Source organism: Cucumis melo, chromosome 4 (assembly GCF_025177605.1).
Source record: "Cucumis melo cultivar AY chromosome 4, USDA_Cmelo_AY_1.0, whole genome shotgun sequence".
Lineage (NCBI taxonomy): Eukaryota > Viridiplantae > Streptophyta > Magnoliopsida > Cucurbitales > Cucurbitaceae > Cucumis > Cucumis melo.
Genome location: NC_066860.1, coordinates 2,758,545 through 2,778,660, shown reverse-complemented (window position 1 = coordinate 2,778,660; position 20,116 = coordinate 2,758,545). Strand labels below are relative to the sequence as shown.

General features: G+C 35.1%; 2 protein-coding genes across 3 annotated transcripts; one reads left to right on the top strand and one right to left on the bottom strand.

Moving 5' to 3' along the window:
- Positions 1-989: 989 nt before the first annotated feature.
- On the top strand, positions 990-12,158 carry LOC103503751 (trans-Golgi network-localized SYP41-interacting protein 1). 2 transcript variants are annotated; one of them, XM_008468075.3, is made up of 10 exons: positions 990-1,216; positions 1,538-1,672; positions 2,172-2,760; positions 2,894-8,391; positions 8,929-9,811; positions 9,899-10,545; positions 10,876-11,020; positions 11,123-11,204; positions 11,293-11,407; positions 11,789-12,158. In XM_008468075.3, exons 2-9 carry the CDS (start codon positions 1,622-1,624, stop codon positions 11,393-11,395), a joined length of 7,998 nt encoding a protein of 2,665 aa, XP_008466297.2. In that variant the 5' UTR covers positions 990-1,216; positions 1,538-1,621; the 3' UTR covers positions 11,396-11,407; positions 11,789-12,158. The 2 variants fall into 2 exon arrangements, with proteins under 2 accessions (XP_008466297.2, XP_008466299.2); XM_008468077.3 differs by lacking the exons at positions 990-1,216; positions 1,538-1,672 and having other exon boundaries at positions 2,608-2,756.
- A 292-nt stretch (positions 12,159-12,450) lies between these two features.
- Positions 12,451-13,926, bottom strand: LOC103503750 (probable sarcosine oxidase). The gene has a single exon (XM_008468074.3). It carries the CDS (start codon positions 13,813-13,815, stop codon positions 12,577-12,579), a length of 1,239 nt encoding a protein of 412 aa, XP_008466296.2. The 5' UTR covers positions 13,816-13,926; the 3' UTR covers positions 12,451-12,576.
- Positions 13,927-20,116: the final 6,190 nt, after the last annotated feature.

Sequence of the window (20,116 nt, the reverse complement as noted above, 5' to 3'; positions counted from 1 at the left end):
CCTCAACACACGCCAAGCTAAAAAGTACATCAAACAAATATACACTTCTTACCATTTGAGAAATCAATACCTTATCTCAATACTAACATGACTGTCGAGCTTAAATAAATAGTCTTCTAGCTTCTTACTGCCAGATGCATGCGACGATGTAGTTGAAAAGGTCAAAATGTCCGAATTGAATGACCGTAAACAAGGTAAACAACCTCAAAAATTTGAAAAACACTTGAATTCTAGAGATTTAAATCATTATATGTAAACGTGTGACTCGATGATAATCGAAATGAATAGTCAAATTAGAGGTTAAAATTTACAGATTTCCAAACCCACTGTATTAAAAATGTCATACATTTATGTAGGAAAAAGATTTGCAAATTGTGAAAACCACCCTAACACTATAATGGTAGTTGCAACCACACCCTTAAACTTTCAAAATTAAAAGTTGAGCTCTCAAAGTTATCAAAATTTTAAAAGCGAACCCTCGAACTCACACAAATCATGTAAAAGGTATTGATTATATAAGTTTAGAGTATTAAATTTTTTTAATCATTCGTGGAAAGGGTGATAAGAGTAGGCAGAGACGATTTTTCAATCAAATCGCCATTGATTCAACTATATTCAGTTTAGTAAACGTTCGAACCAAACTCGATCGTAAGGAGTAAAAGCAAACCAACACATGCTGACCAACTTCGGTTAGGTTTTTCAGTCTATCATGCTCGTCTCTAATTTGTGGATTCAATTTTTACGATTATCATAAATTTAAGTGTCAAATTTTAATGCTTATAGAAGTTAATTGTTATTATTAAAAGTTTGAAGGTGTAATTGTAACTATTTTTATCAATTTTGTAATTTGAAAAAAAAAAATAAAGAAGAAAAACTACACGTGTTTGATATTCACCAAATAAACCGGGTTCGCACCGACGGTCGAGGCCGGTTCCTCAGGACTTACAAAACTGCAAATCGGCATCGTATAGAACAAGAACACAGACCAACACATTTCTTTCCATTTCTTTCGTTTCCTTTTTTTTTTTCATTACAATTTATTTGGTTCATCGACTCTACGTTTCACCAACGAAAAGCGAAGGAGCTTGCGTGAGATCTGGGAAGCAAACAAGCGAAGCATTACAAAGAGGAGAGTGAAACGGAGGCGAAGATTTTTTTGTTCTCAATCCAAATCCATCTCCAACTTCTGCTATTGATCTTGGCGATTCCAATCGAGGTTTGTTCTTTCTCTCCTTCAAATCGTTCCCTCTTATTTCTTTTCTTGTTTTTTTTTTCCTCCTTCCATGGCTTCAATCCAAAGTAATTGGTGTGGGTTCTTGTTTTGATTAATGTAGAAGTGCGATTCTTGGAAGAGTTTAGGATTGGTTTAGGAGGAGTTCGTTATTTGCGTTTTGGATTGAAGCCGTGATATGATAGTTAGGATTTGAAACTAGTTTGTTTTTTTCTTTATTTTATTATTGGTGAAGATGAATGCGGCGTTTAAGAACTGTGATATGTATATTAATTTTTGTTTTCATGTGAAATATTGTTTTTGTAGAGTTTTGGTGCATTGGAAAAGATGAATGATTCACTTGTGATTACGGTTTAAGTAAGTGTGGGGGCAAAAAACGGAGTGGATCGGATGGACAAGAACAAGAACCGTTCCGATCTGCTCGCCGCAGGCAGGAAGAAGGTAAATTTGCGTTCCTTTTATTTTTATTTTAAAATAAATGTTAAGTGTCTCATTTAGTGAGTTGAATGGGAAAATGTAAAAGTATTACATTATTGTAGCCGATAGTTCCATAAAAGTGAAATTCGTTATGCTCATTTCATAGGGTGTAATGTTGACCGAGTTGGATAACAAAATTTTGCTGTTTTCTCTATTTTTTAATTTTTACCCTCTTATTTTCCTTTTTTGGGCTTCCAGTGACTCCCAGTTGGTAGATTTCTTTATGCTAATTTCATAGGGTTAATATTAAGTTTGGGTATTAGTTTCTAATACAACGATGAAGAACATAGTCAGAAAAAGTGGGTTTTTTTCTTGAACTTTATTTTTATTGGTTTGTCAGAGATTTATCTGAACTTGGAAAGGACCTTTGTCTCAAGAATGGTTTTCTATTCACCATTCACTCCCATTTGGCCGTACAAGCTGAAATTTATGATTTTCCCCCTTTATTTTCTGTATTTATCAGCTCCAGCAATTCCGTAAGAAGAAGGATAGTAAAGGCAGTGGTAGCCAAGGAAGTTCATCAAGAAATACTAGTAAATTGGAACAGCAAGATGCAGATGTAGACATTGTCACTGGTGCTGCTAAATCCACATCTGGGAGGTTTTCCAGTGACGGAGTACTTGCATCCAGTGTTGATGGCAATCCACATATTGTAGATTCTTCGGCATCATCTTCTACAGAACATTCCTTGGCAGCAGAGACTGATGATCATTCCACAGTTTCTGTTAAGCAAGAGATGGATTTAGCGGAAACTTCAGCCATTGACCAGGGAGAGACTTCGATGCAGGAAGTGGGGTATAGGGAGGAATTTGAACACCCAATCCAAAATGCTGAGGCCATTGGATTTGTATCATCTGGACCTTCCCTTCCTACTGATATTGAAGAGAACGACAACCCTACTTCTAATTTGTCTTTCCCCGAATCATCTTCCCAAATTTCTTCTGCTTCTGTGGAGCAGCAAGGAAGAATAGTTGAAGTATGGGGTGGATGTAGGGAAGAAGAGCTGTTGGTTTCACCGTCTACGTCTTTGTTGCAAGCAAGGGAAGATGTAGGTTGTCCTCTTGTTCTTTGGTACTTATTTGCTAATGTATTTTACCGATGGATTGTCTAGATAAACTGTGTGGTCAAGGAAACCTAGTGCAAGTCCTTTATAATTAAATATATTCTTACGTTTTTGATTGATAGGCATGGGAGATGCACTGATGCAATCTGGTCAAGTCCATGAAACAGAGCTTGCAGGAGACAAGCTGCTAGACACTGGTGGCACAAGTGAGTCTGCAGCAGAGACTACTTTTAAAGAAACACGCTGTGATAAAGAAGAGGATATTGCAGCAGAAGTGGCATCTGTATCTGTTGCTGTAACCGAATCAAACAGTTATTCAATTTCTAGTCCGGGAGAGAATTTAGGCATGGATAATAGTTCAAGTAGTAGTAGAGATGACTGGAAAGATGAAAGACAAGTTCATGCAGAAGATACAATACATTCAAGCAGGTCTCAAGTAGAATCTATACCAGAAGATGATTTTGCAGATCAGTCTGAGGGCCATGGAAAGGCTTCACAAACAAGCGTGAAAGTTTCTGATGTGAGAGATGCCAATACTATCTCCCTTAATGAACATATGACTGCAACTTCAGATGCACAGTCAGGGACTTTTTCTTCATTTGGACAAGATTGTAATTTTTTTGATTTACTGGAAAGAATGAAAGAAGAGTTGATAGTATCAAGTTTCTCCAAAGAAATCTTTAACATGCAAATTACTGAACAGAATGAACTACAAATGGAGCTTGATAACCATCGTTCTAAATCAACCAAAGATGTGGCTCTGCTCAATACCTCCCTCAATGAAGTTGTTGAGAGAAATCAGAGCCTCGTCGATGAACTTTCACATTGCAGATCTGAACTTGAAGATGTTTCAATTGCGAAGGAGAAGTTCAGAGATCAGCTGCTAACTGCAGAGGCAGAGATAGAAAAGCTTTCTTCTAAAACAAGTGAGACAGAGAATAGCTTGGAAAAGTTACATGGAGATATGTTCAGATTGGCAAAAGAGTTGGATGACTGCAAGCATTTGGTGACAGTGTTAGAAGGGGAGAAGGAAAGATTAAATGGTATTATCACCTTTGAAAATGAAAATAAAAGAAAATTAGCCGAGGAAAAGGAGTTGTATAGCGATGAGAATGAAAAGATTTTATCAGAGTTAAGTAGCTTAAAGAGTTTGAATGTGGCTCTTGAGGCTGAAAATTCTAAATTAATGGGGAGTTTGTCATCAGTAGCAGAGGAAAAAACAAAGCTTGAAGAAGAAAGAGAGCAGTTGTTTCAGGTGAATGGGACTCTGTCAGCTGAACTTGCCAATTGTAAAGACTTGGTTGCTACTCAACAAGAGGAAAATATGAACTTAACCAAGAACCTTGCACTGGTAACAGAAGATAGGACGAAGGTAGATGAAGATAAGAATCGTTTGTTTCATGAAAATGAGACAATGGCGTCTGAGCTGCTTGTTCTTGAAGAGAGACTGTCAACCGAACATGAGAAACGTGTGAAATTTGAGGGTGACCTTAAAGATGCTTTGGCACAGCTTGACCAACTCATTGAAGAAAATGTATTTCTCAGCAACGGTCTTAATATACATAAATTTAAACTTGAAGAACTTTGTGGTGAAATAATTTCTCTTCAAACGAGATCTACAGAAGATGAGGATCAGGCTGAAAATGCAGACTGTGATCGGTATCATGGAAATAATTTCCAAGAAAATGTTTCTTCCCAGATCAGTTTCAAGAAATGTTTACCTGATACTTCTTCTGTTCTTGCTGGTGGGAAACCCTTCATGGTAAGTGAACAGGAAATCTTTGATGATTCTCTTGGGTTTGTAACCTTGGGTCAACACTTGGAGGAAGCAGCTCTCATGTTACAGAGACTTGAGAAGGAAATCACAGGGTTGCAGTCCAATTCTGCCTCTAGCAGGTCAGGTAGTAAAGCGGCTGCCCCTGCTGTTTCTAAACTAATTCAAGCCTTTGAGTCACATGTAAATGTTGAAGAACATGAGGTGGAGGCTGAAATCCAGCCGCCTTATGATCCATATAAGTTATCAATTGAACTTGTGGAAAATTTGAGAGTGTTGCTTCGTCAAGTGGTTGTGGACAGCAAGAATGCCAGTGTGTTGCTCAAGGGAGAGCGCGATCATCAGAATGTTGCTATATCAACATCGAATGAATTCAAGGAAAAATTTGAAGCTTTGGAGAACGACAGCAACAATTTGGTGATGGCCAACATTGAGCACAGGGTTTTATTTGAATGCCTCAAACATCATGTGAACGATGCTGGTGATAAGATCTATGAACTTGAGATTCTTAACAAGTCTTTAAAGCAACAAGCCACGCACCAAAAGAATTTTAATAGGGAGCTTGCTGAAAGGTTACGTGGATATGAATCAACACTTACTGAGTTAGAGTATCAGTTATGCGATCTTCCTCAAAGCTCAAATGAGATGGTTTCTTTGGTATGTAATCAGTTAGACAATTTGCAGGAGGGAGCAATTGAAAGGGCGATGACACTTGAGAAGGACTGGCACTCTTTTTTATTGGAGCTTGCTGAAACAATTGTTAAGCTTGATGAATCATTAGGGAAATCTGATACTTCAGCCATCAAATTTTGCACTAGTGACCGATTGCTTAGCTGCATTTCAGCCTCTGTTGTAGATGCAGTCAAAACGATTGATGATCTGAGAGAGAGACTTCAAACTACTGCTTCCAATAGCGAAGCATGTAGGATGTTATATGAAGAAATAACTGAAAAATATGATAGTTTGTTTAGAAGGAATGAATTCACCGTTGATATGCTTCATAAGTTATATGGTGAATTGCATAAACTTCATATTGCTTCTTGTGGATCTGTCAGTGGAAGTGACATGAACATGCAAATCAAGATGGATGATCCCTTAGATTACAGCAACTTTGTGGCCTTAATCAAGTCGCTGGAGGATTGTATTACTGAGAAACTGCAACTTCAGTCTGTAAACGATAAACTTCGCTTAGACTTGGAACATACGAGTGTAGAATTTGTTGAGTTCAGGGAGAGATGCCTTGATTCCATTGGCATTGAAAAATTGATTAAAGATGTTCAAAGTGTGTTATCACTAGAAGACACTGAGAAGTTTCATGCTGAAATACCCGCTATTCATTTGGAGTCTATGGTATCATTGCTTTTACAAAAATACAGGGAGTCTGAGTTGCAATTAAGCTTATCTAGAGAAGAGTCTGAATCCATAATGATGAAATTGACCGGACAGCAGGAAAGTGTGAATGACTTGAGCACCTTGATTCTTGATCATGAATGTGAAATTGTTCTTCTAAAAGAAAGCTTGAGCCAGGCACAGGAAGCTGTAATGGCTTCTCGATCTGAACTAAAGGATAAAGTTAACGAACTGGAACAAGCAGAGCAGCGAGTGTCTGCAATCAGAGAGAAGCTAAGCATAGCTGTTGCCAAGGGAAAAAGTTTGATTGTACAACGGGATAATTTGAAGCAGTTACTGGCACAGACTTCTAGTGAACTGGAGAGGTGCTTGCAGGAGTTACAGATGAAAGACACCAGGCTTAACGAGACTGAAACGAAACTTAAAACCTATTCAGAAGCAGGAGAGCGTGTTGAAGCACTGGAATCCGAGCTTTCGTACATTCGGAATTCTGCCACTGCACTAAGAGAATCATTCCTTCTTAAAGATTCAGTTCTTCAGAGGATAGAGGAGATCCTTGATGAACTAGATTTGCCAGAGAATTTTCATTCAAGAGACATAATTGATAAGATTGATTGGTTAGCAAAGTCAAGTACGGGTGAGAATTTAGTCCATACGGACTGGGATCAAAGGAGTTCAGTTGCAGGAGGCTCAGGCTCTGATGCTAATTTTGTCATTACAGATGCCTGGAAAGATGAAGTGCAGCTGGATGCAAATGTTGGGGATGATTTGAGAAGAAAATATGAGGAGCTCCAAACAAAGTTTTACGGGCTTGCTGAACAAAATGAAATGCTTGAACAGTCATTAATGGAAAGGAATGTTATAGTGCAAAGATGGGAAGAGCTTCTAGAAAAGATCGACATTCCTTCACACTTGCGGTCCATGGAGCCAGAAGATAAAATTGAATGGTTGCACAGATCCCTTTCGGAGGCTTGCCATGATAGGGATTCTCTCCTTCAGAGGGTCAATTACTTAGAGAACTATTGTGAGTCATTAACTGCAGATCTGGATGATTCACAGAAGAAAATTTCTCACATTGAGGCAGAGCTCCAGTCAGTCTTGCTTGAGAGAGAGAAGCTTTCTGAAAAGTTGGAAATAATCTATCATCATAATGACCATCTATTATTTGGAACTTTTGAGAAAGAAATTGAGAACACAGTGCTATTAAATGAATTAAGCAATATGCAGGATAATTTAATTTCTACTGAGCATAACATAGTGAAATTGGAGGCTTTGGTAAGTAATGCATTGCGAGAGGAAGACATGAATGATTTGGTTCCTGGTAGCTGCAGAATTGGATTTCTTGAATTGATGGTGATGAAGCTAATTCAAAATTATTCAGCATCTTCTTCGGGGAACGCTGTGCCTGGGAGTGCCATGAATGGAGCTGATACTGAAGAAATGCTCGCCAGAAGCACAGATGAGCAAGTTGCTTGGCAAAATGATATAAATGTTCTCAAGAAAGATCTAGAGGACGCAATGCATCAATTGATGGCTGTGACAAAGGAGAGAGATCAATATATGGAGATGCATGAATCTTTAATTGTCAAGGTTGAAAGTTTAGATAAAAAGAAGGATGAGTTGGAGGAACTGCTTAATCTAGAGGAGCAGAAGTCAACGTCTGTAAGAGAGAAACTAAATGTTGCTGTCCGGAAGGGAAAGTCTTTGGTTCAACAACGAGACACTCTGAAACAAACCATTGAAGAGATGACCACTGAGTTGGAACGACTGAGATCTGAGATGAAGTCTCAGGAAAATACTCTCGCCAGTTATGAGCAGAAGTTTAGGGATTTCTCTGTTTACCCAGGACAGGTGGAGGCCCTGGAATCCGAGAATCTGTCTTTGAAGAACCGGTTGACTGAAACAGAAAGCAATTTGCAGGAAAAAGAATATAAATTGAGCTCAATTATCAACACTTTAGATCACATTAAAGTGAATGTTGATGTTCACGAAACTGATCCTATTGAGAAACTGAAACATGTTGGAAAACTGTGCTCTGATCTGCGTGAAGCCATGTTTTTCTCTGAACAAGAGTCTGTGAAGTCCAGAAGAGCAGCAGAGTTGCTTCTGGCAGAATTGAATGAAGTTCAGGAAAGAAATGATGCTTTCCAAGAAGAGCTAGCTAAAGCTTCCGACGAGATTGCTGAAATGACCAGGGAAAGGGACTCAGCAGAGACTTCCAAGCTTGAAGCTCTTTCAGAACTCGAAAAGTTATCTACTCTCCAATTGAGGGAAAGAAAGAACCAATTTTCTCAATTTATGGGCTTAAAATCTGGCCTTGATCGACTAAAGGAGGCTTTGCATGAGATCAATAGCTTACTTGTGGATGCTTTCTCTAGGGATTTGGATGCTTTTTATAATCTGGAAGCTGCTATTGAGTCCTGTACTAAAGCTAATGATCCTATCGGGGTCAATTGTTCTCCTTCCACTGTGTCTGGTGCCTTTAAGAAGGACAAGGTACGTTGGTTCCTCTGTAAATTTACCTGTTTCCCTTAATAGCTGTTTCGCAATTCAGTACCTGACCCTGGTCAGAGTGCCCCTTGGGTCAAGCATTTATCAGAGTTGCTGACAGGAAACTTGATTTTCATTTTGTGGACTCTTGGTTTCCGCTTTTAGTGTGGTGTGGGTTCGGATTAAGCATATGACAAATCCATGTTTGGTTGCTAGTTCAATAAATCCAAGTTATTGAGATTGTTAAATTTACTTTTCTCAACTTAGCAATATAGGTTTACGACAACTCTATAAATTTTTGCTTCATTACGACTAATCTCGTCTCTAGCCTCTTTCTTCCGGAATGTACTCACTTCTTTAGTAAACACATCAGTTAAATAGAAACAATTATCTAACGGTAGTTTTTAATTAATAATAATTAAGGTAGTCGGAACTGTAAATAGTACACAATAAAGGTTTAAATTTTGTTTTGGTTTCATACTGTTGAAACTCTATTTAGGTTTTAATCAATGGGCTTATTGACGAGGATTCTTTTTCTTTTAGGGGAGTTTTTTTGCTCTGGATTCCTGGTTGAACTCCTACACTAATGCTGCTGAGGATGAAAATGTTGCAACGGAAATACACAGTCTAATTGTGCATCAACTAGAAGAATCGATGAAGGAAATTGGGGATCTGAAAGAAATGATAGATGGCCATTCTGTGTCATTCCATAAACAATCCGATTCTCTATCTAAAGTACTGGGGGAGCTTTATCAAGAAGTTAATTCACAGAAAGAGTTGGTCGAAGCATTAGAGTCGAAGGTGCAACAGTGTGAATCAGTTGCAAAAGATAAAGAAAAGGAAGGTGATATCCTATGTAGAAGCGTTGCAGTGCTTCTTGAAGCATGCACATCTACAATTAAGGAAGTTGAAGAAAGAAAAGGGGAACTAATGGGAAATGATTTGACTAGTGAAAATTTGGGAGTGAATATTATCTCCACAGCACCTGGTCAACTTTCACGCTCAGGAAGAATTCATTTACTCTCTGAGGAATATGTCCAGACGATTGCTGACAGGTTGCTGTTAACAGTAAGGAAGTTTATAGGTCTGAAAGCTGAAATGTTTGATGGTAGTGTAAAGGAAATGAAGATTGCAATGTCAAATTTGCAGAAAGAGCTTCAGGAAAAGGACATTCAGAAGGAAAGGATTTGCATGGATCTTGTTGGTCAAATCAAGGAAGCAGAAGGAATCACAACTAGATATTCCCTTGATCTCCAAGCTTCAAAAGATAAGGTTCGTGAGCTGGAGAAAGTAATGGAACAAATGGACAATGAAAGGAAGGTCCTCGAGCAGAGATTAAGGGAGTTGCAAGATGGTTTGTCCATCTCAGATGAGTTACGGGAGAGGGTCAGATCACTCACAGATTTGCTCGCAGCAAAGGACCAAGGTATGTTAATTTGTGCTTAAGTCCTTCATATATCCACTGTTCGCAAGACTATCAATACTCAGGCTGGCTTTGCTTTGATGTCTACAGAAATTGAAGCTTTAATGCATGCACTTGATGAGGAAGAGGTACAGATGGAAGGTCTGACCAATAAGATTGAGGAGCTGGAAAAAGTTTTGAAGGAAAAGAATCATGAACTTGAGAGCGTTGAAACTTCTCGGGGGAAGCTCACAAAAAAGCTCTCAATCACTGTGACAAAATTTGATGAGCTTCATCATCTCTCTGAAAGTCTCTTAACTGAGGTTGAAAAACTTCAAGCACAGTTGCAAGATCGGGATGCTGAAATCTCCTTTTTGAGACAAGAGGTAACAAGATGTACAAATGATGCTCTTGTTGCAACTCAAACAAGCAACAGAAGTACAGAGGATATCAATGAGGTCATAACATGGTTTGACATGGTGGGAGCTCGGGCGGGGCTGTCTCGTATAGGTCACAGGGACCAAGAAAACGAAGTTCATGAACGCAAGGAATTGCTCAAGAAGAAGATAACATCAATCTTAAAAGAAATTGAGGATCTTCAAGCAGCATCTCAGAGGAAGGACGAATTGTTGCTGGTTGAAAAGAACAAGGTGGAAGAACTGAAACGCAAGAAATTGCAACTGAACTCGCTTGAAGATGTTGGAGATGATAATAAAGCAAGCAGTGTTGCCCCTGAAATCTTTGAATCTGAACCATTGGTGAGGTTTTTGGTAGCTCTTTTCTTTTCTTTTGATTATATTGTTTACTACATCCTGTGAAATTTTAAGTGAGCTTAGGAATGGGACCTGCCCTGTCGCTTTTACTTTCAAACATTCTCTCTTGCAATTTTGGATGTTACACCAATTTTGTTGAAATAGCCTCATGCATGTTCGTACCTTGCATTTTCCCCTCGACTAATTTGTCAACTGATCTGTATATTTTTGCTTGGTTTGCCCTGGATGGTAATGTTAAGTTGCATTTTGTTCATCATTTTCTTTTTTGTTATGCAATAGGAGAAGTAATTTAACTATTCATGCATTCTTGCGCAGATTAACACTTGGGCTGCAAGCAGTACTTCTGTTACACCTCAAGTTCGTAGCTTGCGCAAAGGCAATACCGATCAAGTTGCAATTGCCATAGACGTGGATCCTGCTAGCAGTAGTAATAGATTAGAGGATGAAGATGACGATAAAGGTAAAACTCTAAACTAATGTGGTTACGATCACCTTGCTTTTCAACTTTTTTCCTTTCTTAGACGGCTTAACTTACTGTTCCTTTGATCCTCGTCCTTTTTAGTGCATGGTTTCAAGTCATTAGCTTCATCAAGACTTGTTCCAAAATTTTCAAGACGTGCAACAGACATGATTGATGGTCTTTGGTAGGCATTCAGATATTCATATTCACAGTCATTTAAATATGTAAATCCGATCAAGTATGTAACAAGATTTTGTATGCAATTTTGCTAGGGTATCTTGTGATCGGGCGCTGATGCGGCAACCTGTATTACGACTGGGGATTATATTCTATTGGGCCATATTACATGCACTTGTTGCCACATTTGTAGTTTGAGCACTCAAGTTGGTTAGTTATTCATCGGGCTTTGGCTTTACCTTTGTACTTCATATTTTATTTAAAAAGTAACCACATGCTTTTAATATTATTCTTACTGTTCATAAGTATTTCTAACCGAACACCACCATGTTTTAAATCACTACTACACATGTTTCAAGTCCAACGTTTTATATAAATTATATACGATAGGTTAATATTGTAATTTTTGAAAGAATAAGGTATTTTCGAAACAAATGACAAAGTTTGCTTGTGTCTTTTCTTCAGCTGTTTGCAACCATAGTTACTTGTTTAAACTTAAACGTTGATCTTTTGTTTACATTTTTTGTCATGCACACTGAACACCATATCGATGGAGATAATTAGTCCTCTTTTCCCTTCTCCTTTTTCCAGGTCCAAAAATTTGTTTTGAATTGAAGAGCAGAGTTCATATAACTGGTTATGCTTCCTCTCAAATAGATAATTAGGCTCATTATTCGTTTGTACATGTTTACTACTACCGTTAGAGTGGTCAGATATATATTTTTTTTCTTTGTTCATCCAAACTACTGGGATTTCCCCCATTTTTTCCCTAGCAAATCCCAGAATGATTGGGTGCATCAAATAAACATCACAGAATCATTGTCTATTACAAAGTATAGATCATTAATTTGTTGACTTTCAGATTGTACTAAGATACAATTATTCTTGTTACAATTTTTTTGCTACAAAGCCTAAAAAAAATTAGGCTTTCCAGCTTTTAGACAATTAAGCTTTTGAATTATGCCCTTGAATTCTAATTTTGGTTTCTGTAATTGAATGGCTGTGTTATCTTTGAACCTTAAATGTGATTTTGTAAAATGTTTCCGATTTTGTTGAAGTTTTTATATTTACCGAGGGATTTTATGGACTTTTATTTTTATCTTACGATTCAGTATTTCAAACATGGACTTTTTTGTTCCAATTTATTAATTCTAGACTTCGTAATTCAATTCAATGCTTACAAACTAAATAACATTCTCTAATAAGAAAATGACAAAGAACTTATGACATTTTCTTGATAAAGTGGTCAGGTCTGAATTGAAATTTAAAACTTGCTTTGAATTTGGTTGGATTAATAAAGAGTTGAGGAGTTATTCAATGTTCAGATTCACGAGAGAAAGAAGAATTAAACAAAGTAAACCACTGGATGCCCTTTGAGATTAATCATTCTGGTGAAGCTTTACTTGATCTGCAAAGCTCTTGACATTACCTTTTGGATTCTCTTCAAACCTTGCTAACTTGAAATACTTCAGCTCCACCCCCTCCGCCGCCCCCTTCAATGCAAGCTCTGCTAGTATCCTCCCGATCGCCGGTGACATCTTGAACCCATGCCCCGAAAACCCACCACCAATCACCACATCCTTTTCAAATTCCCCTCCCAAGAAATCAATCACAAAGTCCTCATCTGGAGTCATCGAGTACATACACAACTGCGACGACACCGGTCTACTTGAATCCACCCTCCCCCCAAACTTCTCGTCTATCCACTCCTTTAACGCAACTATCGGTAGCCGCCCTTCTCTCCCCCACGACCGCTTGTCCGGGTTGCACGAATATCCAGCATGTATGGCTACCTTAATCAACCCCGGAAACTCCAATGATGGTGTTCCGTAAACATACGGTTTGCCATAACTAGCCATTGTTGGAAAGCCCCCTTCGATCGCGTACTCGGCCTCGAACCCTTCCTTGATCCTCCAATAGGAAACACTAACCTCCAATGGCAGAATTGGCAATTCAATCCCACCAACTAATTTAACTAACTTTTTACTCCAAGCTCCAACAGTCACAACACATTTCTTTCCATGAAAACTCTCCCCATTGGCTGTGGAAACAACTATTCTTCCATTACTCTCATCTCTCTTAATCTCCACTACTTCCGCATTATCCTTTAAAACGGTCCCGTTTTTGTAAGCCAAAGTTTGGAACATCGAAACCGCCTTCGTTGGCTTAATTACGCCGCCGTATTTACTGCACACCGCCACCCAGTTCGCCGGAATCTCCACCCTGCCGGAATACTTCTCCATCAGTTCCCCACGATCAAGAACGAGATGAGGGATCGAATGCTTCAGGCAGGTATCAACGACGGCAGTGAGACTTTCGCTGTTGGAAGGGCCGATATCGAGCTGTTCCGCCGGATAGTAGACTTTGAAGCCAATTTCCGCCTCCGCCATCCGCCAGAGCTCGTAAGATTCCATAACGAGGTCATGGTAATAATCCTCTGGATAGGTGGCGCGTATGGTACGAGACTCACCATGAGAAGAGCCTCTGTGATGAAGAAAATCAAATTGCTCGAGAAGCAGAACTCTGTTCCCTGTTTTAGCGAGATGGTACGCCGTCGAACTGCCCATTACGCCGGCACCGACGACTATTACATCAAATTGAGTATCGGAAGCAGCCATTTCTCTCTCCGGTTGGACTTGGTGCTCGTTTTTCTTTTCCCTCTCCGACGGAGTCTCCGATGAGAAAAACAGAGTAAGGAGATGAGTTGTTGAAATTGAAAAATATTAGTGGAGCTTCTTGGAAGGTGCTGAGGCTTAGTGAAATTACAAATATACCCATTTTTATTTTTATTTTTCAAATGACTTACACGTGCTTCTAAAAATAGACATTTTTATTCCTAAGTTTATCTCATTCGGTCGGTTTTCAAAATGTACCTTTCTCGTTCAAAAGTTTTAAAAATTAGATCTATAAAGTCTTTTATGTTTGATTTTTTTAAAAATAACTATATAATATTTAATAAAAATAGAAATAATTTTAGAGTGGATATGATTTATAAAACTTCTTCTAATTTAAAATGTCATCGTAGAAAATAAAAGTATAAAGTTATCTGACGGATCATTTAAACATATTTCTAAAAACTCATGCTGACAAGTACATTTTGAAAACTCTATGGCATAATGAGTCTATTCTTATAAATCCTGGAGATTAAGAATGTTTATTTTTAAAACTGGACTCCACGTATGTATTCATTCTGACCGAGGGACTAAAAATGTAATTTTTCCTTTATTCTTTTTCTAATTCGTAGAGTTTGTTTTCTGTTTTATTTTATTTGTTTCAAAATATTTTAATTTGGAAAAAAACAACAATAAATAAAGGGTGGAAAGTCATAAGGGATGTGATTGATTGGAATTTTGGAAAAAAATATTTTAAATTTATTCTAATAAGATTTTTTTTTATTTATATATCAATTTGAGTAATGGTATAGAATGCAAAAGGTTATCATCCATATATAGAAGACACGTCAATAATTTTGTTAGAACGTTAATAAAATTGTAATGACATGAACTTTTACAGTTTAGGAACCAAAACAGTATAAGACACGAAAGGTTGGAATTATAAAATATAATTTTAAACCTAAAAACATTTTTTGTTGTTACCAACTCCACTTTCTCGAGATTCCTTAAGACAAATTTGATTGATATGTAACATAAATGTAGAAAAGGGTTGAAATGACTTTTTAAATAAATCAAATTGGAGTGAAGTGTAGAAAAATTGGGATGAAATTGAAACAAAATTGTCTAAGTTTTGAATAATTTGAAGAATAATTAGTTAATTTGTAACTAATACATACTTTTTAATTTCCTTTTGACTATTCTCGTTATCAAAATTCCTCAATATTTGCCTATAAGTCATATTTTTGTAAAACGAGAAATAATAAGTTTTGAGAAAATTAGAAGTGAATTTGGTAGAAAATAGAAAATCACATTGTCTAGTTGAAAAAAATACGGTTACGTAATGACACACGTTGCATATAAAATATTAGATGGAAATTTTCATTTATAGTCTCTATGTTTAAACTTGATAACATTCTAGTTTAGTTTTCAAATTCGACATTTTAACGATTGAGTTTTGATTTTAGCAACGTTTCAGTTACATAGTCTTTCTATATTAGGCCAGTTTTCAATTAGTAATTAAAAGAAAATTTGACAACATAGATAAGGATAAAAGAAGAATTATTGTAAATATAAAAATTTAAAATATTTACCCAATATAACAAAATTTCAGATTTTATAAATATATTGATAAAATATTACGTGAGTTTTTAATATATTTGAAATTTTGCATTATTTTATGAATATTTTAATTCATTTTATAATATTTGAAAATGTTGGTTAAACTTTAATAGTAAATTAAATATAAACTTTATAGTAAATTAAATATAATAGAATCTATAAAAGGACTAGGAAGTGGAGTTTATTTAATGACTACTTGTAGTATAATATTCCTTAAAATATTAGGAGGTTTGGACTTCTGCTTATGTAGATCACACTTTTTCTAGAGAAAAGTAAATCACTATTACACCTTTGGAATATAGCCTTTGATTTTAATCTATTTTTATATAATTTTGGAATATATAGCTTTTTTCCTATTTCCTTTTTTATATAATTTTGAAATATATCTTTTTTTTTATATATTGTTTAAGTTTAATATTATTGAAACATGTTAGACTTTAGTTAGTTTTTAGCTTCAACTTACATACCATGTATACACATGAGATTATATTTTTACGAAGATAACATGCGAGACTTGTTTCTAAAAAAGGCTAAAATTTAGTTGAGTGTTATGAAAAAGGTACTTTAAGCAGTCTACGCAATAAGAAGTTGGTATTTGAGTAGTTCACGAGGAAAGGTCACGTGACAAAATTTTCGGCGTTTAAGTACAACTAGGCGATTAAAGTTTTTCGTGAGATAGTGTTACGCGAGGAAACCTAAGAAACTACGCGGGAAAGAGTGTGGAAACTTTTGGGAATTTTTCTAAGTTTACTTAATGGGCTACATGTAGAAGATTAAGCTAAGCATGATTAAGTTAAACATGAAGCTCACATGTGTACCACTAAGAGTAGGAAGCTAGAGAATTATTAAGAGTTTGAGCACAACTAATACATTTTAGGATTAGTATAAATAGGGAGTGAAGTCAGCTTGTTATAAGTATTGTTTCTCTGAAAGATTGAAAAGAAAACTAAGTGTTGAAGTGCTAAGAAAGGACTACACGAGAAGAAGAAGTGTATGAGCAATTAAGTTTAAAGCCACCATAGTGAGTGTGTTTCTTAAAATAGTTTGTTATATTTGAAAGTTTTCTTTTAAATTTCTATTGATTTAAGATAATGTTTGATTTATGAATGTTTTCGAAGGTGTTTTAAATGAAATGTTTATGCTATGATCAAAGTATGTTTTATATGATTCCATTGATTGTGAAATGGTGTTCAAACCATTAGTTTTCTTCCTATCAGTGAGCTAACTGTTATGTGCACATAAAGAGTAAAAACAACAAGAATGATTCAGGTTATTGGTGAAAGGAATGTATCTATGACTAATGTGTATTTATGTGAAATGTATGTTTAAGCGATGTTATATGTTTATGTGAAAAGATGTGTTTAAGCGATTTGATGTGAACAAATGATGTTTATGAAAGGTATTTCACAAAAGTTTTTTTTTTTTTTTTTTTAAAAAAAAAAACCTCACTAAGTCTTTTGACTTATGATTTGAAGTTTTACCTTCCAGGTATCAAGTGTTAAGGTCAAAGTAAGGAAATGTTAAGAAACTTGCTAGGCGAAAAGAGGCTACCAAGGTGTTCAGTTTAGAGCTTAAAAGTTATAGTATTTTTGTAAAGGGTTGTAAACGCATAACTTAAGTAATAAAAGTTTAAGTTTTGGTTACTTCTGTTGTGTTAAGTTTGTATCTCGCCTAAGTTTTATAAGTTTTAAGTTAAGTCAAAGCAACTACTAGGCAATTAAGCAAAGCTTAAGGACCTCAGGCTGAGTATTTTTGGCATTTAATGCGTCAGAGATACTCAAAGTCATACCGAGTCCTGCATGGCAAGTTAGAACGCGTGCGGGACCGAGTGTGACATAACATTTCAAATTTCTATAGTTTAAATCATTTCATATAAATTCATAAACTTTCAATTTTACATTTGATGTAAAAAAAAAGAGGATATCATGAAATGACTTGAGTAGGAAACACAGAAGGTGCGATAATATATAAAATAGGGACAAATAAACAAAATTCCTAGAACCTTTAGAGTCGATGTATGCATCTTAAAAACAAATGCATCAAAACAATTGGTCCTTAGCTAGTTTAAAATTAGCTTATGAGATCGGTGGTACTTATGGAGCAAAATATAATTATAAGAGCAAAACAATAATTTGACATTGCTACTTTCTGCATGGTTGACTTACATGTAATGGATAAATTAATTGATACATAAATATTCTACCGTTCTTTAAAAGTGTATCTACGAGTCATTAGTAGAGTATTTCACAGTTTAATGAAGGTTGATTAATTTAATTGAAAGATTAATTAATTAATCTTGAATCATTGAAACATTCATTATATCCCTTACTAACTCAACGAATTAACAAACACTATAGTTTGAAAGACTAATTTGAAATGTTCAAATTAATTAAGAAAACACATGTTACTGTATGTGATAATATTACACATAACGTGTGAAGATACGTTATATAGTTAATTTCAAATTAAGCTATGCATTACGAAAATTTTGATATATATATATAATCTTTCATTAAATATCCTAAAACAAATATTTATTACACTTTAATGACAAAGTTTGATAAATCTTTTACAATTATTTTTATAATTTGAAAAGGAAAGATGTACATTTGAATTGATGTATAATTACAAAATTCACGATTTATATTAAACTATAGATTACAAGACAGGTGTGTGATTGTATCATAAAAATATTTATTTAATCAAATTCAAACTATTTAATTATATTAAAAAATGAATTCATTAATAATTATATTAATTACTAATTAAACCCTCTTGCTACGTGGACAAGTCTCAGCCCTCCAAATGTGCTTTTATCGATTTGCATTTCTTGACACAATTGTTTGGGCCGTTGATTTTTGCAATTAGATTAAAATTATCTTTTTTAGTACTTTCTTTACACTTTTATGTATTTACGATATAATTTCATAAATAAATATTATTTTTTTAAAAAAATGTTATATCTTTTTCTTTTCTTTTTTTTATCATTGCTAAATTTTGTTTGTCATTAACTGAAATATTGCGTTTTTTTTCTTGAAAACAAAAAGTAAATTTATAAAAGAGAATAACTATGAAGTAATTGATTTTGATTCATTATTAAGATTTCCGTTGCTTCTTATGTTGGTATAACTTTTTAAATATTAAATTAAACTAATTACATTAAATTTGATAAATTTCAAGACTCACCCGTGTAGTAAATTTGTAGTGTTTGAATGGATACGGTCTTAAGACTCGTATGTTATCAACTATTACATTATTAAATTTGACAAAATTTAGTCAGGAGTAAATTAATTTTTTTAGATTAAACAATTAACTAAAAACAATCTTTAAGTGAAATTTTATGTGCAAAATGTTTTTACGAACCTTAAAACTCTAGTAATTATATGAGTCTTAAAATTCTCAATTACATTTCATTCAGATAAACGTTGAATGAGTAATAAAATCTTATCCAATTTTAATAATGATTTCGAATTCTTTTTAGTAACTATAAAAGCATGTGACATGTTTTAGAATACTATCATTCATAGAATTATTTATTAAATATATATAAGTGTTAGAAATGCTAAAATGATTAGTTTTAATCTAATAAGAGTTGGGTAGAATATGCAATTTGCTTTTATTGGTTATTCATTTAAGATGAAGAGAGAAAAAAAGAATTTTAAGTTTTGTGGATTGGAACATGACAAAAAAAAGTTTTAATGTTTGAATCTACTTTTTTTTTTTTTCAAATAATTTTACAATCCACCGCATGTTTAATTCAATGTTGGTTGATTGGAATGCATAATTCACAAGACTCTTTTATCTTAAACTTTTTTCACACACAATACACATTTCAATTCTTTTTACTATCTTAGAGGGCTCTCTCGAACTGGTACTTGACCAAGAGATATAATAGGGAAGATCTCAATTAGTGATGTCATTGAGAAACAGTTTTTTATTCACTCTATGTGAAGACTTGTTCGTAAATATATTTTAAGACTTGAAGAAGTTTGAAGAAGGTCTTCAAATCCAATACTTATAAATGTATGCTTAGCTTATAAACTACTCAACATGAAATGTCATGCACTTTAAGTTATGTATGGTTGATCTGTCCAATTTCAATGACAAATGGTGATAAATCACTTATCTTATATGAGAACGTTTGGTCTTTAGAGAGATTTTTTATAGTATTTTTACATCTAGTATTGATGTGTTCCAAAATGGCAAGTTCAATTAAGCTACCAAGATTGTTGGCATTGGATTTTTTATCGTGTTGCAATTGTAGATATGGACAAGATCGTAATCATAGTCTGACCACTTTACGAAGCTCGAAGCAAAGTAGTGTTACAAAACATGTTGATACTAAAACTATTTGTGATGTGATTATCAATCATATTCTCTAATATTGTATTGGCAGTGAGTGGTCAAATAGAACAGTCAAAAGATATATCAACTTACTCTATCCACATGTCGCACAATGGTTGACACCCCTTGAACCTTACTATTGAAAGTTCAATATCGACGTAACCTATAGCCCTGATGTAAATTCACGTGGGTTGGTTTGGATGCTCCCATCCCATCTAGATTGTGTGTGATTGGTTGTAAGAAGTTTGTCCTTAGATGTTGAGAGGTGAATTTTTTTGAAGTTATGACGATATGCTTTGATCCTGGGAACATGTCTTCCATTTATATTTTCTAATTCATCAAT